General features: G+C 42.3%; 5 protein-coding genes across 5 annotated transcripts; 2 read left to right on the top strand and 3 right to left on the bottom strand.

The window, feature by feature from the left end:
* The first annotated feature begins 232 nt into the window (after nt 1-232).
* On the top strand, nt 233-1,321 carry E(spl)m2-BFM (Enhancer of split m2, Bearded family member). Its single transcript, XM_018100557.3, has one exon. The coding sequence runs from the start codon at nt 366-368 to the stop codon at nt 1,059-1,061; it is 696 nt and encodes a 231-aa protein (XP_017956046.1). The 5' UTR covers nt 233-365; the 3' UTR covers nt 1,062-1,321.
* Nucleotides 1,322-2,542: 1,221 nt separating this feature from the next.
* Kaz-m1 (Kazal-type protease inhibitor m1) lies at nt 2,543-3,373 on the bottom strand. Its single transcript, XM_018100502.3, has 2 exons — nt 2,975-3,373; nt 2,543-2,909 (listed from the first exon to the last, which is right to left on the bottom strand). Exons 1-2 carry the CDS (start codon nt 3,186-3,188, stop codon nt 2,653-2,655), a joined length of 471 nt encoding a protein of 156 aa, XP_017955991.1. The 5' UTR covers nt 3,189-3,373; the 3' UTR covers nt 2,543-2,652.
* Nucleotides 3,374-7,788: 4,415 nt separating this feature from the next.
* On the bottom strand, nt 7,789-8,590 carry E(spl)malpha-BFM (Enhancer of split malpha, Bearded family member). Its single transcript, XM_018113735.3, has one exon. The coding sequence runs from the start codon at nt 8,494-8,496 to the stop codon at nt 8,047-8,049; it is 450 nt and encodes a 149-aa protein (XP_017969224.1). The 5' UTR covers nt 8,497-8,590; the 3' UTR covers nt 7,789-8,046.
* A 5,022-nt stretch (nt 8,591-13,612) lies between these two features.
* E(spl)mbeta-HLH (Enhancer of split mbeta, helix-loop-helix) lies at nt 13,613-15,593 on the top strand. Its single transcript, XM_018113733.3, has one exon. It carries the CDS (start codon nt 14,190-14,192, stop codon nt 14,919-14,921), a length of 732 nt encoding a protein of 243 aa, XP_017969222.1. The 5' UTR covers nt 13,613-14,189; the 3' UTR covers nt 14,922-15,593.
* Nucleotides 15,594-20,522: 4,929 nt separating this feature from the next.
* E(spl)mgamma-HLH (Enhancer of split mgamma, helix-loop-helix) lies at nt 20,523-21,495 on the bottom strand. The gene has a single exon (XM_018113734.3). The coding sequence runs from the start codon at nt 21,404-21,406 to the stop codon at nt 20,753-20,755; it is 654 nt and encodes a 217-aa protein (XP_017969223.1). The 5' UTR covers nt 21,407-21,495; the 3' UTR covers nt 20,523-20,752.
* Between the last annotated feature and the right edge of the window lie 1,965 nt (nt 21,496-23,460).

Below are 23,460 nucleotides of genomic sequence, written 5' to 3' on the forward strand. Positions count from 1 at the left end.
CGCGCACATAAAAAGCAGCTCCCTCTCCCTCATAGCCATCGATGAGAAGCGTCTGCATTGGTATGTGTAGCGTGTGTGTGTGTGTGTGTGTGTGCATGAGAGTGCACTCAAATTTCGTACGGTGCTCGGTGCTCGGTGCTCGGTGCTTGGCCTGGGCTCGTGAGATCAGCCGGCATACGATTTCACTCTTGACTGGCCATTGGCAGCGCTGCGGCAGCGCCTCATATATAAATATGAGCGCCGGCTGGCGCAGCAGCATCAGAAAACGAACGACTCTCGCGAGGTGCGCACACGCAACGACTCGCTGCTGAAGACAACCTCACAACCTGAACGAGTCGAGCAGAGCTTACACAAAAGCTAACGCCATGTATCTGGATACGAAGAACCTGACGGCCGGCAACAGCAGCACAGCGACAGCAGCCACAGCGGCTTTAGCGGCGCCGAGGGCGGGGAGACGCATGCGCAAAGTGTGGCAGCCACTGCGACGGCTGTTGACAGTGGGCGGCAAGGGCAGGCCCAGCTGCCAGCCGCATCCCAACAATGTGGATCTCAATAATACGCAGCTGTTGCCACAGCTGGAGCCGCTGCAGGCGGACAACAGCGACAGCAGCAAATCAACGCCCGATGAGTCTATCAGCAAGTTCGCCGAGCTGTCTTTGCAGCAGGTGCACGAGGAGCTGACACAGACGCCACCACCGCCCAACACGCCCACGCTGATCAGCAGCGTCTACGTGGAGAAGGTCAGTGCACAGAGCTGCAATGCCTGCCACCATGGACGCAACTGTCAGCACACACACCACAGCAGCAACATCAGCAACATCAGCGACCGCACAGCCCACAGTCTAAATGTCAGCGCAGTGTCCCACTCCACGCCCACGCCCGCAGTCACGTCCAGCGTGACGCCCGCAGCCACACTGTGGGATCTGCCACTGCCGCTGCAGTACATTAGCACCGACAACGGCACCTTCTTCTGGGCCAACACACAGGAGCGCGTCGACGACGACCTGCTGCACGCCTGGCTCTGCCAAAGCTTCAGCCAATTGCCCGGCACGCTTTGCTAGCCACCGCTTACGCCTCCGCCTCCGCCCCCGCCCCCGCCCCCGCCCCCAGACAGACCGCAAATGTGTTCTCCACAACAGATCTCAATTTGGACAACTCGTGACTGCAGCTCGACTCTCGACCCTCGACAGTCGAGTTCCAGCATTGGGCAGCCCAAACACTTATTAGTTACTTGTTCACACAATTATTTATTTTCTTACGCAATATTTACTTTGTCAATGTGATATCAATTTGCAAATAAATGAAAAACTATGGAAAACTATGCGAAATGTGGATTTGTGCTGATGCTAAACAAACTCTTGACAGCAAAATATCTCTCTATTTGTATTTCTCTCATCTCAATAGCAAAAATATGCGGATAGTGGAGAATTTATTTATTCTACTTTTGCATAAAATTTGGATAATATGTAAAATCTTGATTTATTTTTTTCATATATTAGAAAGTATTTTCTTATTGAAAATATGGCAGCTACGGAGAATATTGTTTTCATTTGATTTTGCATATTTGGAAAAATATATGATCTATAGAAAATCGTTTTTTTTTTTTTTTTTTTTTTTTTATAAAATTGCAAATATATTTAACATATGAAAATATGATTACCAGAAATGCATTTACCAAAAATATATATAATTAAGATAATATATTAATAGGATAAATTATATTATTATGCGAAAATTATTATTTTTTATGTTTTAATTTTAATTTTTTGTTCTTTTATGCTTAGTATTATTTTGTATTATTATTATTATTTGTAATCCTTTTTTACATATATTGAATGTAAATCGTCTTTTATGCAAATTTTTTTGAACGACCTATTTTATTAAAAAATTTTAATTTTGTTTATAATAAGTTCATATATAAACAATTGATATATACATAGATATCCGCTAAATTATATTAATAAATGTATATCAATAAATGATGAATTCTCAATAAATTTAATAATGCAGCTAAATGTTCCGTAAAGGGAAATTTTCAAATATAAACTTGAGTTGAATAAATACATTATTAGGACTTTATGTATAATTTCTTTTATTAAAAATTTCAAAATTTGGTAACAAATTAAAACTAACTAAAAGTAAAGCACTATTTTAAAATGCAATTAAATTTCATGTATTCTTGATACAGAAACTTTTAAAGATGTACACATATGTACTCTATTAGAGCAAGTTTTCTATATTGCACGAGCTATCTACAATATGAAAAGCTATCGCATCATTTTTAATTACTTGAAAATGAAAAAACTTGCAAAAAGTTTTTAACTGAGCTATTTTTTATGATAATTGTGATATTGTAAATGAAAACTGTCAGGGAAACAGATAATTTTCCTAAAGTGTGAACACATATATTTAAAAAACAAAATCCATAAAACGCGTTAGCTTTGCATTTGTCGTGATTAGATAAGCTAAAGTATTTAATCTGTTTTTTGTTTATTTAATATATTAGTTCCCCAGTATTAGCTTAATAAATATGCGATTCGAATTATTTTCCGTTATTCAGTTTTTATATATTTTTCTCATTTCAAATCAATTGTGAGTAAAGGACATAGTATGTCCTATATTACATATATGTTCCTGATTGATTTAGAAGGTTCAACAAGTCTCGGCCTGAAGAATGCGGAGAAGCTTGGAGGTATTGACGCCAGCTGCCATTAGGGCGCAGTTGAAGATCTCCAAGGAGCAGTCGTTGGACACGAGGCCGCGATACTCGCCGTTCGTCACGCACAGAGGCTTGTAGATCATGGGGCAGGGCTTGAGGCAGCCAGCGACGTCCAGTTTGATATTCAGTTGCTTGTCCAGATTCTCCACCTTCTTGGAGGTGCACCAGGCCATGTCAGTGGCAGCGTAGACTAAGCAATGAACCGTTAGAAATATGGAATGGCCACAATCGATTATCGAGCAATTATCGACTTACCCGTCTGGGCGTTGCGTGCACGGCGACAGTTGCTGGCCTTCAGGTTGCACAAGCTGGCGAACTCCTTGAGGTTGAAGCCATCCGTTCCGCACACCGGCTGATAGATGGCCGGGCACATTTGCGGGCAGTCCGTCTCGTTGGTGGACACCGATGTGGCTGCTATGCCCGCGAGGAGAGCCAGGCAGCAGCAGAGCGACAAAGCTTGCGAATTCATTGAGCGAACTTTTATTTGTTTTTCTTGCGAACGTGTGTTGTAAATATTTATGTATGCTTGTATAAATGAATATTTATTTTCTTTTCTCTGGGTTTTCCTTTGTTGGCTTTGGTTTGGGCTTAGGTTGCGTGGTCTACGTGTGCTTTCTGTTAGCTGTTGCTTACAATTGCTGTTACTGTTTGGAAATTCATTGATTTATATATATTTATACGCCTATATTGCCGCCACTTCAGCGGCAACTCGGGCACTCTTATCAGTTGCGGACTGATAAGGCGAATGCCTATCTCAAAGTGCGACATGCAATGTGCTTATTTTTGGTCTACAGCGTTCTGGCTCGTACCACGGCCGAGGTGAGTAATACCCGTCGTTTGTTATGCTCTAATTGACGGGCCTGTCTGCCTGATGCCAACAGCCATTAGCCATCAATCGATCGGCAATCACCGAGAATCAACATCTATATTGTTCCCTTGTCAGTTGGTATCTTGTTTATCACATCAGAACAACATTTTCTTATTGTTTTTTTTTTTTTTTGCGATAACTTCGGGGAATCATTTGCCATAAATACATCGAATGGATGTTGTGAGCAAAATATATGCGATGTCATCAGCGAGCATTTGTTTACCAATTCCCCAACTTGGGAGTCTGTCTTATTTACGTAAACAAAACTCATTTTATTCGGAATAGATATAGTTACACATTTTCAGTGGAAAATCAGAAAAATTTTGTTTAAAATACTTCCGCTGAATTAGCTGGAATTTGAAGTTTGAAAAACATTTAGTTAATGATATGAAACAGCGTTTTATTGTATTAATTATATTGACCAATAGAAGGGGTTACATACCTATCTATGATCTCTTAGAACTCGATCTCTCGCATCAAAAGTCATTAAATGTAGCACAGTCCGTAAACATCAGGAGTTACTGCATGATGCGGAAATGTATTGGAATTTATTTGAGCGACTTTGCCATTTAATTGCGGCTCAGCAGAGTCGACTTATCAAGGTTACGCACAAGCCATGACCAATCGCCAATAAATCTTGAGGTTTTTTATTTGAACCCGTTTGACAGCGCTCGCCTATACAGTCGAGATCTAAACTCACATAGCGTGCTCAATTAAAATCTTTGCCTAGTTTTAGAGTTTTTTGCTTAATAGATTACCTATAAAAAAAAAGAAAAATCTATCAATAAATCTGCGACGTGCCTGAAATCCGATGTGATCAAACCGTTAGCACGAAAGTATGCTTTGAAAAATTATGTAGCTGTAAAGGATCAAAGTAAATATACAATGTAGCTCTTAAAAATTGTGTACATATATTAAAACAAATAATTTATGTGCTAGAAATTATATATTGATTGTCAAAATGTTTTCCACGAACTTTTTTATAGATATATATAAAATAATATATATAAAAATTTGAGTAAATTTTAAAATATATTTATTAGAACCATTTTTATTCTGATTTTGATCTTAGTATACATTATACAAAATATATTAACTATATATTCATAGCATAGATATTACTTAAATTTTTTAATAATAAAATGCAATCCAACTAACTTTAAGCAAATTTTGTTTAAAATTAAAATAATAAATATAATAGACTTTATTGAAACAGTAATACCTAATTATTATTAAAATTAATATTTGTATTTATATAAAATAATAATTGTAGCCAAAAGTAAAATTTACAAAAATAATAGTCATATATCAATCATCAATGTATTTATATTTATTTTTAAAATGTATTCAATTTATTTTAATAATAATTATTAGCGTTTGCTTTATTCTGCAAACATATATGAAATTTCAATGTATGTACGTATGTATTATTATTATATGATTTTCATTTTAATTTTTGTATACCTGAATATGTATATGCATTATTTAAAAAATATTTATTTTATATTTTATAAATATATATATTATATTAATAAATGACTTACTTTGTTTTTAAATTATATATGTACATGTATGTATGTTTATTTGCATAATGATCTTCTGTCTCGGCACTTAGATCTTTATGTGGATACATTTTGTGTATTCCGGCTGCCCACATTGTCCCTCATCAATTTAATGGTAACATTGCAGCGGGCTAATTTGTGGCAGCAATCGCCACACACAAAGTGCTTAGGCAACAGCAACAACTACGACTACGACGACGACAACAACAACAACAACAACAACAATGTCTCTGTGTCGGCTAATCACCGCTTAATGTGTTCACACACTTGTTGCTCGCGGCGCCCTTAGCCAAGAGCCAGCTCGTCGAGCATAGACATGGTCAAAGAACTGGCCAACAATGTTTTAACTGCCGCTACGGTTGCTGCTATTGCTATTGTTGTTGTTGCTGTTGCTGGTGCTGTTGGTGTTGGCCAATCAATGACCGCTAAGCGCATGCCGGTCACGCACGCGAAGGCCGCCGCTGAGTTGTCGCCGAGAATTGGGCACAGAGGCGTACATTAAACCCCAGCAGTTCAGCAGGCTCCGTACACCTGTGCCCGTGTGCCAGGCCAGCCCGGCGCGTACTCCACTCGCCACTCGCCAAGACAGAGCGGCGCATACGACACCAACACACAGGCGAGTGGGTACATGTAGCGTTCGCTTGTAAATGCAAATGAATAGAGGTAGCCGAGCTGCACAGATCCCAATCGCAGCAGAGGCAATCATCGCAAGCATTATCAACATCAGCAACGGCATTCCATGATGGTTCTTTCTTCCAATTCAGTACCGCCGTGCATACGAAATTAATTATGCGCTGTCGGAGCCAATTTAACAGAAACTTCTATAGCTACTTAATTTACGTCACGGCGCTACCAGAATTTTATTCAATTCCCCGATTCTTTTTCAATTTTTCCACTTTTTTTATTATTATTTTCTTGTGTGACAGCAATTTGCATTTTTAGTGTAGGAGAAATGCGTTAGTGATTGATAGAGTGACAGAGAGGGAGAGAGAGAGAGAGAGATGGGAGTGTATGAGAACGATTATCTTTTGCGGTACTGTTTTTATGCCCAATTTCAACGTCCGCCTCGAAACGCCTTGGCATGTGAGTCTTGCGTGTCTGCAGCGACTGTGACTGGCCCGTGACTGGAAGGTGTTGACGTCTACATGTTGCATTTTAATTGTGGCTTTTGATATGGGTTTTTCCTTAACACAACAAGCACCAGCACCAGCACCAGCGCCAATTCCTTCTCCTGTCGACTGACTGTTTTCTTCTTTCTAGAAAAGCACATAAATAAGTTGTACGACACGCGGCGACAAGCCCGTGCAAGCAATTGCCGTGAAGTTATGCACACCATCGCCATATTTGGGCACACAGGTGGCGGTGGCCTTAGCCAAGGCAAGTGACAACTGCAATAATATGATGACACTGCAGCCGGAGTGGGAACATTTCATACTGGCTGCCAGCCAAACAAGCCAATAGCCCAATGGAATGCATGCCATAAAATGTGCATAGACTCTGCTAAGGTTGTCCAAGGCAAGGTCGACTTATAAAGGGCTGTAGAGAAGAAAAGCGTACTTGAAGAAAACTTCTGGCGTCAACATCTCATTGAAAGTTCATGAATTCGGAGAGAAACGAACAGAAAGACAGACAGAGAGGCAAAGATATAATACCAGCTATGATTCGTGGAAATGGATGTTTTATTTTTCGCTAGATAGTTTTAAATATCTATGATAATATAATAAGCACACATAATATGTTACGATTAAAAGATAATGTTTTAATGATATTCAATATTTTTATTATAATTATTAGTTGCCAGTAAAGGTCAGAAAGTCCTTTTTAATAAAAAACAAAACTATATATAAATTTAAATTAAAAAAAAAAAAAAACACATTTTGCTCTGATTTTCAGTTTCAATGGGCTTAGCGCAATTAATATTTTTTAAAAATATTCGATGGTCTTATAATAATTAATATCTTCATATTTTAATAAAATACTTGAAATATTTAACCTAAAATTGTCTTTAATATAAGCTTATAATCATATTATTTATTGAATAATATCAAGACTTTCCTTATTCCACTCTAAATATATCCACATATCCAAGTTGTATTTTGTTTTAAGATAAGCTCATATTTGATCTATTTTAAAACCTCATAGCATGCTTCCATTCTTACAATATCTGTCTTGACTTTTATTGCCTCCGTTGTTTACTTACTTTTAATCAATGTTAGCTATATTTTCAAATGCATTGCCAGAAAAAAAAAAAAAACAAATCAGAAACTGAAAACTCCTATTGTAACTATAAATCGAATGGCGCCACATATCATCGAAGTAAACAACAACAAATTGTTTCGAAATGATCTAGAAAGAATGTGTCACATCCCAGCGTATAAACACATACGTCTCTTATCTGTCACGTAGGGGAGCGAAACATATTTTACGAGCGGAGCACAAGCTGAAAATTTCATATCGTAAACATGTTGAGGCATCTATTCAATTGCGTGGAATGCCAGACGTCATAACATTGCTCGAGATATATGAAGGATGTGCATAAAATATGCTGAAGATCTGTTTAGATCGTAAAACTGAAATGCTAAACCCAAAATCTAAAATCCAAAACCCGAAACCCGAAACCAATTAGAAACCAAATGTAATTTTAGTTTTTATATCTTTTCTTGTATTGTAAAATATCTTTTCTTTCTTGTTTTTCATCATCTCTGTGTTAAAGCTGTCATTTTCTATCACAATGTCTTAAGAACTAATGGAAGCGCTGGGATCGCTGAGTTGAGTTTGAGTTAAGATTAAGTACGATGCTGCCGCTGCCGCTGCTGCTGCTGCTGCTGTTGCTATCACAATGTTGCATGCATTTAAAGCTTGTTGATAATGGAGGCCTGGACGTGGGCTGTCGAATCTTAGGCCTGGGCCCAACGGTCCTGGTACTGCATGAACGGATGCTGTTGGCTGGAGTAGCAGTAAGCGGGCTGCAGTAGATCGGCATCGACGCTGGCAACTGGCTGCAGATTGGTCGTCCAGAAGAAGGTGCCGGCCTCGGTGCGAGCGAAGCGAACGGGCACATAGATGTCCTCCTCGCTGTCGAGCTCCTGCTCCTGCACCAGCTGGGCTAGCTTCTCGTTGGCGGCATTCTCATCGATTTCGGCATAGTAGACCTCCTCGACCTCGGCGTTGCGCAGATTGTCCACTGATTCGAGGGATTCAAGTGAGTTCTGGCGGCGCTGTTGCTGTTTTTGTTGTTGTTGCTTTTGCTGCTTCTTGAAGAACGTCTTCAAGACCTGCTTAAGGCTGTAGCTGGTCTTCATTTTGTTGTTGTTGTTGTTGTCGTTGCTGCTGACTTGTTGGCACATTTTTGAATTTGAAATGGAAAAGTGAATAGGTTTGTTGTGCTGCTTGTGTGTGTTGCTTGAAACGCTGACGATGTCAGAATGATTTCCCAACCGAAAGGCAACCGCTTTTATAGCTGTCTGAACGCTCCGCTCCGCTCTGCACCGCACCGCACCGCACTCAGCGGCAGCGCAGCCAAACAAAATGCATTTCCTGTGGCCGCAGACGAGGGGAGAGAGCGCACAAGAGAGAGAAAGAGGGAGAGAGAAAGACACACAGTTAAGGAAACGCTGAAAGACCCTCTGACAGACACGCGTACGTGGTACGCACCTCACCCTCATTGAAAGCGACCGTGGCGAGAGAGATAAGATGGTTAGCAGGTTAGCCGGTTAGCTGGAGAGCGAGCGAGGGAGCGAGAACCTGAACCTGAAATTTGAGGCCGAGGCTACGGTAAGGGCAGCGCAGGTAGTCGAGCCTGTTTTCCAGTGTGTGTAGGAAGTCGAGAGTCGCGAGACTTGCTAAGGAAACGTAAATGTACCCCCGATTCACAAAAGGACAGCGAGAGAGTGAGAGAGAGGGCAAGTGAGAGGGGAACAAAAAGTGCAACTGTTCGGCTATACGAAGTGTGGGAAACAATTTTTGGTACCCTAAAAATTTGGAAGGAAATGTATTCAAGTGGCTTTGGCTTCAAAACGAATAACAACAGGCAGGTGTTCCTTCGTAAAATTTCTCACGACTCGAAGGAAGCCAGGACACAGAAGACGAGGCCCAATATTTGTGCATGGGATCATCATACGGTTAAAAGGAGTGCAAATTGTTGTCCTAATGGGCAATCAACATAAAGGCTGTATACCCTAGGGCATATCTGTGCCCGAGTGGAATGGGAATATTCAGGAAAAAAATGAAGCACTAAATCCAGCATTCCCACGCATTGCCACAACATTCGTCCTGCGGTTCTGCTTTATTTGTATGGGCATTTTGAATCACTTGTTTTCGATTTTCGATTTTCAACTTTCCCACACGGATTTTGTTTGTGCTGCGGCTCGAACTTGAACTCGAACCCTGCGGCAATAAATGTGGCTGCCACTTGTCTTCGATTTCAATATAAATGCGCCCTTATTTGACGCTGACGCTCCCCTGTGAGCTCATATAGATATTTTAATTAATTTTCATTTTCTCGATGCAGGGGCGACTGAAGTGTGGGGGAGAAGTGTGTGTGAAGCGCGCTGACGATTGCTGTTGGCATTAATGTTGCAATAGGCGCATATCTTTGAGATACTGCTTTCTTCTTCTTTTTTTTAATGACATTAGATAGCAGCCAGGGGGGTGATAGAAAGGGGTCGCTGTTTATGCTAGTTAATGGATCGAGTGGGTGTGTGTGTGAAATGCCTTTAAGACATGCTGACATTGTTTATCACGGCGAAGAGCTGAGAGCTGGAGCGCCTGCATGTGTCAATTGCGCCTCCAAGGGGGACCCCCAGCCACAGCTCTTGGGGGTGCAGTTGGCGGCTTTGCAGCCTTTGCATTATATACATAGTTGCGTCTTGTCCCAGGCCCTGTGGTAATATGATATGTGCACTTGAGCAACTGAAGCCTCCAGCGGTCTGAAGATAATGGGCAACGTGCCAAGTGCTCGCATGTCTCCCTGTGTGTGTGTGTGCGTGCGTGTGTGTGAGCGCAAACAGTGCATCATAAAAGCGAGCCACAGCAGCCATTCACGAATGAGCTGACCGAAAGTTGCGGCCGCTTGCGCCGGGTCAGGCGGTGGGTCGGGGCGGTTCGGTGGGGCGTGCCGGGTCTTTTATGTGATCTTAGCGAGTATGTGCTGGCATCTACAGCAGCCGCAGCCGCAGCCGCAGACGCTGACGCAGCAGCCAAAGAGTCAGCCTCAGCCTCGCTTTGGCGGATGGCAAACTGGTTTCCAAGCTGATCTACGACCATGGCTATAACTACACACACACATACAGACATAAGACACTCAACGGTTGGGGTATGACGAACAAATGTGTAAAGTATTAAAAAGACTAAAAAGAGACCTAAAAATAAAAAAAAACAAAAGCGTCGACCGCATCCTAAACAGCGGCCAGCAGCGACTCGCCAAACAGCAACAACAACAGCAGCAACAACAACAACAACGACAACGGCAGCGGCAACGAGCCAGCCCCAACCAATCTTTTCAAGTTGATCCCCATCAAGATATTATTTGACAGCAATGAAACGACTGGCACGAGTTTGTTTCCCACGGTCTGGCACTGCGCATGTGTGTGTGGCTTGTCGAGTATCTGTGAGTGCCATTGCAGGCCCCCACTGCGCCGCCGTGCCTTTTGTCGGTATGGATGGGCTGCCCCTCTGTCTCTGTGTGGGTTGCTGGCGGCGTTATGGAGCTCTCGGTGCGGGCCGGTCTCCAGGGGGCGACGCGAACACATTGCTGACGCTGACGCTGACGCTGCTGCCTCTGGCTCTGGCTCTGGCTGTGGCTGTGGCTGCTTTTCGCGGCGCAATAAAGTTGAAAGCGCACTGTTGGATATAAATTAATTCAACAACACGCTATAGTTGTTTTTGTTGTCGTTGCTGTTGCTGTTGTTGCTGTTGTTGCTGCCCGGCTTGGTCTCTGGGCTTGGGCCTGTGCTTGTGCTTGTGCCTGTGCACGCTCTCGTGCTGTTGTTGTTGTTGTTGTTGTTGCTGCTCCAAAGTTGGTCGCCGGCGCAGCGGGGGCACTAAAATTCGCGCGTGCGTATGCCATCGATAAAAAAATAAAAATTGTTTTACAAAAATGAAAAAAAAAAAGCAGAAATAATGCTGAAAAAAATAAACGACCAAAGCGAGAGAAATGAGGTCTTCGTTGGGCTTTTGCCGAGAATTGGTGTGTGTATGTGTGTGGTGTGTGTGTGTATGGTGTGTGGTGCGGGTATTTAAGTTGGTTTTGAACGACTGTGAGGAATGCGCTACGCTGGGCATATGGCGAAATTACATTGGCTCACAGTGCGTATGACTGATGACGAATTCGAATGAGACCTTTGAACTGGGCATTATTGAAATACAGCCTATTGGAATTATGTAATCATATTTCTAAATAAATAAAATCTAATTAAATGTAGAGCCAAATATATTTTGAGAACGGTAAAAATGGGGGTACTTTTATAGCACATATTTGAATTATTGATGTGAATCACTTTTCGTAATTTAGCTGATTGTAATCTGAAACAGTGTTTAATATTATAATTAACGTATTTACGTTTCTAATAATTTGTTTTAGCTCGTCGATTAGTAAATTCTCTTCTAGGATATACTAAAAATCAATTAAGATTTGGACATTTTGCTTGGGGATTCCCATGAAATTCAATTAACAAATTGATTCATGTGTGTGATCGTGACTAGACAGAATTAATTGCATAACTAATATGAACTTATGCTTATAAAATTAATGAAATAGATTTATATATTCGATTTTTTATTTTATTTATTTAGAATTTTATTTATTTATTTTTATTTTTATTTTTTTATTTATCATTTTAGAATTTTAAATAGATATAAATATGTTCCTCTATGCGATTGCTTGTCACATTAAAAGTTGATTGTGGAAAGTGAAGCAGTTAACGAAGTCAACTGCAATTCATTGAAACTAAATATCATGAATATCATATGAATTGAATGTTATTAAGTTAGCACATGACAGATCTAATACTCACTCGATTTAATGATGCTCAAGGCAAGCAACCCTCGTAAAATCGAGCCCAATTACGACACCCCTATGCTTTTGTGCATATGCATACATACGCGTGTTTTACAACACTAACAATCACACACTTCTCACTCTCAGTCCAATTAGCCATTTCCGGAGCAGGCAGCTTTTTGACGGCGTTGAGCTCGCGCCTCATTTAACGGACCAACGCAACTGCAACAACAACAACAACACAACGGTCAAAATGAAGATGAGGCTGTTAACATTTGTTAACTGTAGCTCATTTGAAATGCGTACAAAACGCCAACTTAATTTGTCTTGTGCCCCGTTTGTTGTTTGTTTTTCTCTTCTTTTTTTTGTTATTTATTTATTTTCAGTTTGTTGTTGTTGTTGCTCGACGCTGATGATGCGCCACTTGTGTTGTCATATTGAATGTGATTTCGTCGGTTCGCCACTTCTAATTAAGTGTTGTGAAATTGGAGCTCTGTGTGCCAATGATTGCTATAAATAGTTGAATTGGAGACATGATACAAACGTACACTCACACACACATAATTGAGAATTGTGAATGAATCACAGTTTAAGGCCGTGCTAAATATAAATATGTGCTAAAAAGTTCAAATCACTCGTGACGTGACAAAAGCCTCAAACACCCCACGAGCCAGATACAGCCACATATGTATAGCCAGCCCATAACAACAACATTTATAGCGTGTGCTAACAACAACCACCGCTACAACAATAACAACAACAACAACAACAACAACAATAGCGGCAAAGCATCGACTCGAAACTGACTTTCGCGCACACGTCGCATAAAATGCTTTGCCTCTTGCCCAGTCAAGCCGGTAATTGTCTACAAATGGTAGAAGTAGTCCGAGCCATAAGCCGTACCCAAGTCAAAAAATTCAAAATACAAAAAAAAAACACAAACACACACACACTTACACTCATACTGACACAGAGAGAGCGCGCAAACACAAACAGATCCCAAAGCCCGAGCAGTGGTCGTCGCAATGGGCAATCAAGAATAATCATGTAAACGAAAAGCGTAATGCTTGGCCCACGAAGCCCACGATCCCAATCAATGATCCATAAAGCGTTAAAAAAAAATACATACAACAAAAACAAAAACAAAACAAAGCAACTACAGCAACAACAACAACAACAACAACAACAGTCTGCTGCGCGATGACGATTCCACAATTATCAGCGTGCCATAAGCTACTGCAAGGGTGAAGGCGAAGGCGAAGGCACATGGCAAGCCGAAGCCAAGACAAGACCCAAGACGAACCACCAGCAACAGCAACAGCAACAGCAATAGCAACAACAACAACAACAACAGAGAGCTCTGAGCTCGAGTCCAAATACCCGGCCACATACAAATGAATTGAAATGCAAACATCTTGTTATGGATGGAAGGCATGTGCTCGCTTGGCTGCCGCTCTGCCACAGTCAGAGCTCTTAAGGCGGGCCGTCAGTCCGGGCCAGACGGACGGACGTACAGGCAAAGACCCCAAGCATGCACAATCAGAAGAAGTCAGGCCAGGCTGCCAGCCGTCGTCGTCGTCGTGGAAATCGGCTGCGAAACAGTTTCCCACGGTATAACAATCACAACTCACACAACAGCACACACACACACACACACTCACTTACTCACTCATGCACATATACAGGCGCATGCATACAGCAAGATAGAGGCGCAGCCGCAGCTCAAGTCATTTTATTGCCTTCGCACACAAGCAAACGGGAGGGTGAGAGAGCGCGAGCGAGAGTGAGAGAGAGAGAGAGAGAGAGCGCGCGCGACGTTGGCTGAGCGCACACACAGCGCATACGTAAACAGAAGCCAGCAAGAGGCCAGCGGCAAGCATCAGGCGCAAGGGAGAAAGGAACTCTAAAGTTGGGTCGCGCACGAGGCAAAATGCGCGTCTCGCTCGCACTCGCTATCGCAACGAAACGAAGCGAGGGCCGAGCCTATAAAAAGCGCGACGCAGACGGCGAGCTGAATCATTCAAAGCTACGACTTTGCGGCGTATGCAACACGAAGGCAGCGCAGAGCAAACTCAAAGAGAGAGAAAGAATCAAGACCAACTGTGGATTACGCGTGATATCGTTGAGTTAACCTTAGTAGACAACATGGTGCTAGAAATGGAAATGTCCAAGACATATCAATACCGTAAGGTGATGAAACCCATGCTGGAGCGCAAGCGTCGTGCGCGCATCAACAAGTGCCTGGACGAGCTGAAAGACATAATGGTGGAGTGCCTGACGCAGGAGGGCGAGCACATTACGCGCCTGGAGAAGGCCGACATCCTGGAGCTGACCGTGGAGCACATGAAGAAGCTGCGGGCCCAAAAGCAACTGCGCCTGGGCAGCAGCGGCTCGAGCGCCAGCGTCGCCGGCGACTCCAAGCTGAGCATCGCGGAGAGTTTTCGTGCCGGCTACGTGCATGCAGCCAATGAGGTGTCCAAGACCCTGGCTGCAGTGCCCGGCGTCAGCGTGGATCTGGGCACGCAGCTCATGAGTCATCTGGGCCATCGACTCAACTACTTGCAAGTGGTGGTGCCCACGCTGCCCATTGGAGTGGCGGTGCCACTGCAGACAGCCGACGAGCTAAGCAGCCCCAGCAGCAGCAGCAGCCCATCTCCAGCTCTGGTGACGCCCCCGCCCTCGGAATGCGGCAGCGCCAGCGGCAGTTGCAGCCCAGCGCCCAGCGAGGCCAGCACCAGCTCCAACAGCACTGGACCCATGTGGCGTCCATGGTGAAGGCATTGCAGGCGGCAGCCTTGATGCCCAAGGCGTTGACAACTCACTCACCCACCCACTCACCCGGGGCAGCTGTTCGCTCAGGCGCGCTGGACTGGAAACCGTGCGCCGACAGCTCCACTCCGATGGGAAAAAATGCATCTACGAGCCACTCAGCTGGAGCCGACAACATGGCTAACGAGTGTTGCTACATTTTTTATTGTGTACCCGGAGCAAATCAAAATCTAAAATAAAAAAATTTGTATACAAAAAATAAAAATACAAAAAACAGAAAAAAAAAACGAAATTTCTTTTCAATTTGGTCAGTCTAAAGTTTCAGCAAGTGATTATATTTCATCAGAGGCGCCTGCGTCACGTTTAGCCTTTGTTGTTGTTGTTGTTGTTTGCTTTTGCTCAGCACGATAAGCACAATCATCAATGAAGCCCTTCCGGAGGCGACAGGCATATAATGAGCTCCATAGAAATCCAAATCAAAACCGCAGCCGGAAGTCGCTAAATATTTTCCCACACTCGGGGCCTCTCCAGAGTTGGCCTCATTTAATGACGGTTCGTTCTCAGTTCTCAGCTCTCTGATTCCGACTTCATTCAGCCAAGCCGACGGGGCTTTTGCGCCGGCGCTGCTATGGCAATTAAATAATAAAAACAGCGTAGAGCAACAATATACGAAAATAACATACTTTTCTTTTATAAGTATATACATACATACATACATACATATATCTAGATATCTATAGAGCTGTCTGTATATATATAGAGAACACCAACTGAATTCTAGGAAACGTCATTTATTACAAGTTTTTGAGTGTGAGAACCGCTCGAGTCGGCTGTCAATGGTTCGCATTGTTGTTGTTGTTGTAGCTTTGACAGCTTTAACTGCGCTTGACCGTTTGGCACATGCGCCGGGGCCGCCAGCTGAACGGACAGACAGATGGACAGACGAACAGACCAGCAGACATCGCAAATTAAGGTCCGCGACCGCGACCGGACCGAGCACTTAAAACTTTGTTATGTATCGGTATTGGTATCGCTATATGAGTGGCCATATCAATACATACATACATACTATGTATTGGTATGCGAATGTGCGGTTCGGTTACGGAACTTCGAATTGAACGCTTTTGTGTCTGGTGTGGACAACTATGATGATGACTGCTACTCTCCACAGATGCTGATTGCTGCTAATCTTTGCCAAATGTGATTAGTCACGTAACATTGGCACAGCGACCTGCACAAGTCTTTTATTTTATTATCATACACACACAGGCACACACACACACACGCACACACTCATATATGAGCTCTTATATTTAAGCGCTTTTTTGTTTTTGTTCGGTCAAGTTTGAAGAAACGAAAATTGCAAGAGGATCATTAAAGAACTCGCCTTGGCTGATGATTTCGAAAAGTGCGGTCAGAGATTAGTAGGCTTATGATGATATTTTAATGACATAGGTGAGAATAATAATATAGTCAGTATATGCGGTATGTATGTATGTAGAGGATACTATTAAATAACAAAAATTCACCAAATTATCAATTTTGCTATGACTAATTTTAATGAATAATAATGAAAAATAGGAGAAACAATAATATGTGTAAAGAATATTAAGAAAAGGGGAAAACAATTTAAATATTGCCTTACACGTATTATAGATTGTTTGTTATCTTTTGTGACGAAAATACATAATATTTACCTATAATAAAATTTGTTTGCTTGCTTGGAATTTTATTTGCTTTTATTCAAAGTACTTTAAAGCTAGCTGCGCCTAGGCAATAAATTTCATAGACTTTGCCCCGTTCGAGGCAAACAGATTCGCAAACCCAATTGAGACTCTTAATTTCACAATTATTGATGAACTAATATCGACACCTTGATAAAGTATTTCGCTATTGACTTCATCAAATAGAGCAGACACAATGATGATGTTCATGATATTATTTGAAGTGGGCCAATAACTAAAAGTTAATTTGGAGCAGCTTGAACGGTTCATAAGCGCCTTAAAGAGGCGAAAAATATAATATATATAGATATACACATATATTTGTATTTGCGAAAAGAAGTACAGTACGGCGCACACATCACGTGACCTCTGAGTGTTGGCCCCACACTAATTCCATTCCATTCACATTCCCATTTACTCAGGCAACTGCAGTGGAAGCTCCGGCTGCTGCTGCTGCTGCTGTTGATGCTACCCCGGGGCCAGGCAGTGCCACCTACTGCAGTCATCATACACACACGCCGCAAAACTTAATGCAGCCATATTAAAGTAAGCGCAAGACCCCCACTTAATAAAAAAAGAAACAAAAATCAAAAACCGGCCAGGCGACCAGCCCAGCCGATCAAGCGGGCGCTGGGCCAGAGCCATCGTTTGGGATGAACAGCGCTCAGTTTGGTAGGCGGGGTGGGGCTGCCATGCCACAACTCGTGCCAGCATCACACAGACAGAGCGAGAGAGAGCAGTGGACAGCGCTTGTCCAGTGGCAGCGTGCGCGTGTGCCAATGCAGTGTAACAACATCCCATATTAAAGATATTACAGAGTCAATAGCACACCATATAAGTGCGGCTCGGCTGGTGCCTCACACTCGCTGGCCGTCTCTATCGCACGCTCTAACAGCGTCTCGCTCTGGCCATAAACAAAGTAAATTGAGTTCGTTCGACAAAACGTTGCGGCGCGACTGCGTTCGCGCATGCGCCGCGCCACAGGCCGCCTCTCGCTGCATTGCCCCCTGCCCTGCGCTGATGCCCCTACCCCTTTTCAATTCGGCTACGCTGTGGTCTTAACGATCGTGTGTCCACAGTCATTACAATGTTGGCCAATGCGACGACGTCGACTTTGCCGCACACTTACCGCACGCTGCTTTTCTCTTTCAAGTCACAGCAGCAGCAGCAGCAGCGGCAGCGACAGCTATTCTCCTCCTCGCTCCTCAGTCGTGATCTTGCCCGTAAGTGGTCTTGTATCTTGAATTCAGAAATACGTACAACAGGGACAAACACACACACATACACACACACACTCACACACATATACACATATACAAATACATATAAAAAAGGGCAGGTGTGTCGATCGTGTGAGAACCACGTTCCAAACCATTTTCTCACGATCTTCGCTTCTGATATTTTTTGTACTGCTCTCCCTCGTCCCTTACGCCGTGCCAACTCTCCGCATCACCGCACCCCTGTCCCTCGTCTATCGCCTTTCGTTGTGTGCGTGTGCTGGGGCCCTTCAAGTGATTCGTATGCAGTTTGTGTATTGTAGATTTTTAATGACTTGGGCTTGCGTTCGAGCGTTCGACGTTCGTCGTTCGTCGAGCTCGCTGCAAATCTTCTCTGAGCGCTTCAGAGTTTTGGGCCTCGGTTTCGGTTACGTCGCAGCACATTCGTTCATCATTCATCGGGTTTACCTTTAAGATTAAGTATCTTTTGTAGCACGCATGCATTTCCTTTCGCCTTCGCCTGCGCCTGCGCCTTTGCCTTATGCCACACTCTGCTCATTGTCCATTGTCGGTGTCGGCTCTGGCTATGCATCTTGTTTGTTGTTGCCGTTGTCGTTTGTTGCCATGCCACAATTATGCTGCCTGCGGATGGGCGAGGATCGGCACTAAGCTGCGATTTCTTACTGCTTTGCGCATTGATCATATGCAAATTTGCTTGAGCTGCTTGACTGAGCATTCAATTGAGTTGTATAATAGAATTGATGTGCCTGTTTATTGTTTGCTTAGTTTGATTATTGAATTAGATTTTGTCGAACGCAATTTATGCAATATTTATTATATATTAATATTGTGAAATGCTGTATCTAAATTATTTGCATTGTAAATTCTTTTATTTCCACTCTAATAAAAATAATAAAATATTTAAGAAAAATTTAATAAAGCCAACTAAAATATATATACATATGTATATACTTATATTAATTTGATATTTGACAATTTACGTATACTTAAAAATCAACTTATTTAACAGTCAGAAAAGTAGTCAACATTTTTTATTTTATTTTATTTTATTTTATTTTTTAACAAGTACTTCACAGTTACACATGTATACAATAAATATGTTTAATATCCTAAATACACTTAAATCAGGGAATCTGGGTTTCATGATATTTTGTATATAGGTGCTCATTTAAATAAGAAATATAAAATATACTATTCGGTTTAAGGATGGAGAAGCATGATCATAATCAAAATTATAATATGTAAACATAAATAAAATAAAATTTTAACAAAAACATAAAATAAAATATTTATATATAATTATGATTTTTTTTATGTCACAAACATATGGCAAGTTGGGTTTATATAAAATTTTAATAAAATAATAAAAATAAATATTTTTAAAAATATTAAAACAATTTATAAAAATCCTTTGATTGTTAGCCCAAGTTATTAATTATTATTTAACATTAAACAATAATTATAATTATACATGTATTAAAAATAATAATAATTATTCAATATTAAATAATATTACTTAAAATTATAAAAGTAATTATGTGAAAATTACAAGTAGATCATTTCGCTTGAATTAATCTATAGTTAATCTTCGCCCGCAGCTCTTAAACTCCACTTAAATTTATTGCTTCTTCTTCAATGTGACAGCAATCTTAAATCTTAAGATTGTTTATGCTGATCAAGGCCACAGTATGCATCCCTAGAGGTGCCCTCATAATTTTCATGTTGTCTGGGCTATTTTATGTGGCTGTCTTTAACTTCATTGATTGTTAACAGCTCAGGCGTCGGAGCTACTGGTCTTGTTGGAGCAGCAGCCGAAGCAGCAGCTATAGCGACAGCAACAGCAACAGCAACGGCAGCAAAAGATAACCAAATGATGCGGGCCAACACCAACAAAGAGCGATATCCTGTCGGTGCCCTAGGGAATGGCAATCATTTACCTTTACCTGAATGTCAGACAGACAGCCCGAGCAATTATGTGTCTTGCCTTGACCATTGTGCGCACGAGATTTTCTAGCCGAGTGGCTCTGGCTAAAAAAAGGATGTTTAATGGCTGGAGGCTAGAGGCTGGACCGGAGGGTTGTACACCGATGACTCGATCCTTTTCTGCTATTGTTCGGCCCCGACTCTGCTTTACAAAGATTTCGGGCTGTGTGCCTAAGACTGAGCGACATTGTCGTAACTCGATTAGACACGCCAAGAGATAAGTCTCTAATTTTTTATGTGGCCCGGTCTTATTGTCTGCACACGTGTTCAAGGGTGCCCAGGGCTCTGAGCTCTGAGCTCTGAGCGCTGGACGCGTCGGTAGCCTCGTAACGGACATTGATTTTATTTCTCTCCCATTTTCTTTTCGGCATTTCCATTTTATTTCTCTTCTCGGCCTTGGCATTGTTTTCGCTTTCTATTGTTCTGAGATTATTGGTAACAATAAGAAAAAACAGAGAAAATTACAACGAACTGACGCAGTTGGATTCGAGAATCTGTAGCAGCAGCATAGGCTACGGTCAGACCATTTCCGCTCGATGGACTTTAACATGGCAGAGCTCATGTACGATTATATGCGCATTCCTGAAATCGCGACTGACCAATTGGATGGGCAATCGCTTGCCGATAAGCAGCTCTTCCCATTAATTTCTGGGGCGCAAATGATGAGTCAATAAAAACATGTTTGCATATTTCAATTTTTAGCTATATAATTTATTATTAATTTTAGTTATCACATGGACTACGCCTGGGTTAAAGCTTTCTTTTATCATTTGTTTTTAACTTATGCTAAGTGGAGTCAATGGGTTTTGTTTAGCCCATTGACTTGGAAGACTTTTGCTACTCTTAACTCTCATTCTCTCTCTCTCTTTCTTTTCTTATTGGCTGTGTGGGTCTACCATGGGCGCCAGACGTTCTCCTCGTCCTCGCTGTCAGGCCCCTCATCCATTTTGGTCACATTGATGCTGTGGTTGCTGGAGCAGGTGGTCAGCAGGGAGGCGCTGCCCGTTCGCTCGCTGGCCACGCTGGAGTTGGGGCTGCCGGCATAGCTGGAGATGGGCGAGATGGGCACCGAGTAGGCATCCCGGCTGGCGATGTGCACGGAGAGCGGCGCCGTCACTGGGAGCACCTCCTTCACAGCGGGCTGCAGTTGATTGAGGCGCTGGCCCAAGTGTGTCATCAGCTCTGTGCCCAGGCTAACGTTCATGCCGGGCAGCTGGGACAGGGATCGGGACACCTCGTTGACGGCGTGTATGTAGCCAGAGCGGAAGCCCTCTGCCGGCGTAAGTGTCTCGGCGCCACCATTGGCGCGTTTGTGCTGGCGCTGTTGCTTCATCTTCTGCAGGTGGGTGACGGTCAGCTCGAGTATGTCCGCCTTCTCCAGGCGTGTGACATGCTCGCCCTCCGACTCCAGCGTGGCGACCATCAGGTCCTTCAGCTCGTCCAGGCACTTGTTGATGCGTGCCCGTCGCTTGCGCTCCAGCAGCGGCTTCATCACCTTGCGGTATTGATACGTCTTGGACATTTCCGATATTTGCATCGATGACATTTTGCGGGATGTTTCTATGTGATATTTGGTTGCTTTGCTGAGCTGTTGCTGCTCTGAGTGTGCAAGACGTTGTGTGCTGCTGTCTCGCCTGGCCGCTGCCTTTTATAGCCGTGTGGCCAAAACCAACCCCCATGATCCCATCGGCATTCGGCTTTGGGCTCGGCTGTGCTGGCATTTCGTGTGCAGCGTGTGCTGGCATGAGGGTTGCTCGACGTCGTCGTCGACCCTTCCGCTGCTTCTTATTGTTCGCTCGGTTTCTTATTGTGGCACCCTTATCATGAGCGGGCACCAGGGAGCAGGATCGCTGCCTTTGCAGGATCGTTGCCTCTGTGTGCGTGTGTGTGTGTGTGTGTGTGCTTGCAGTATCGTGGGAAACACTTTCCTCCTTGGTTTCTCACACCAATATTCTGAGCAGGCTCACCTGCTCAATGGGCAACGAAGCGCAGCTCGAACCATGCTTCGCCTGGCCATGGGAATTTTTGCAGTTTGTGTGTTTGCGAGCGTTTGTGGCGCAGCTGGCATTTATAGATTTGTGTTATGATTTGCCTAAGAGAATATGGGCGAGCGAAAGGATAATGAACTGCACGCTTCATCTTCCATCTCGTTTGTGCCAGCAGCAGCAGAGACTCGTTGCCGTGGGAATGCTAGGAGCAGCAACATTCTGCTGCTGGGGCGTTTCACTCGGGCGGAGCTGCAAAGAGAAGCACTTCCTGTTTGTGAATTGGTATTCCATTTCGGCTGCTCGTCCTACACTTGTTGGCCTGCACGATCCTGTGGGAACATTGCTCGTGTGCGACGAGTGTGCTTAATGTGCGTTCCCGTTGCTTTTCCGTCTCTGCTCTGCTTTGCTCTGCTCAGCTCAGCGCCTGGCCCATGGACACCTTTTGTAAGTGAGAGTCGAGGTCGGGCAGGGGCCAAGCGATGCTGCAGCTCGACTCCTGCAGCTCGCCAGTCGCGTGTGGCGCACGGTAGACACACTTTCGACTTCTGACTGTAAGTCGTACGCGTTCCAGGCCCTTGTAATACGACAGAGGACTTTTGGGTGAAATTTACATGCGAGTGTGGGCTGGCACGCGTTGAGGTGTTGGGTGGTGCTCGTGAGTACTCACTCGGGTGTTGGATAGATATTTATGGCCTTGGTTTATTAGGCTTTGGGCTTACTACAGGAATTTGTATAAAAAGAATGAAGAATACTAATATTTATGAATAAGTAATAGACCGTAAATACAAAGTATATGAATTAATATTTTCATATATGAATTAACATTTTCATAATTTATTTAAAAAGAATGTAAGCATCATATCTATAAAAATATATGTATTTATTTGGTATTTGTAAAAATATACTTTTTTTTAATATTTATCTTAGATAACATCCAAATTCAAATCAACTTCAAGAAAAGTTCTAATACATTTTTTTAATTCATTTATTATTATTATTTTTTTTTTAGCATTTGGCTTTACAGTTTTATCTACCAATATTATTTTATTTTTCTATTTATTTTATATACAATTATATATATATATATATATTTTTTTTTAATTTCCTTTTCAATGAAATGCAGCTTATCATTGTTATTATTATTGGTATTTATTTTTGTTCGTCTGTTTGTAACGTCTTTATTTAATAATAATGTTTATTTATTTATTTTTTTAAATGCTATAATTTGCAAGATTTTCTCTTTCACACAACATCAAGGTTATTGTTTTATTAACTGTTCTTTAGCAGATCCTTAAACATCGAGATTTAATATTTTATAAAAAACAAATCTTACATAAATGTACTGAAGGTAACTAAGATTTCCTCGATTCTGTAATGTAAAGGGAACTACATAGAATCAGTGCATCTAAAACAAAGAGATTGCATCTGTTTTTAAATGAATTGATAAATTAATAAGCAAATAAGACATGATTTAAGATGGATAAAAAATTAAAAACTAAACTGCTATTGAACTGAATAAAAAATACATATTATTAAAAGCAGTGATATTTAGTATTTATATGACCAGATTTGATTATTTTGAAAATATGGCGAATATTGAATTTTGAATACA

This window comes from Drosophila navojoa, chromosome 2 (assembly GCF_054131105.1).
Source record: "Drosophila navojoa isolate 15081-1374.11 chromosome 2, UAZ_NAV_1.0, whole genome shotgun sequence".
NCBI lineage: Eukaryota > Metazoa > Arthropoda > Insecta > Diptera > Drosophilidae > Drosophila > Drosophila navojoa.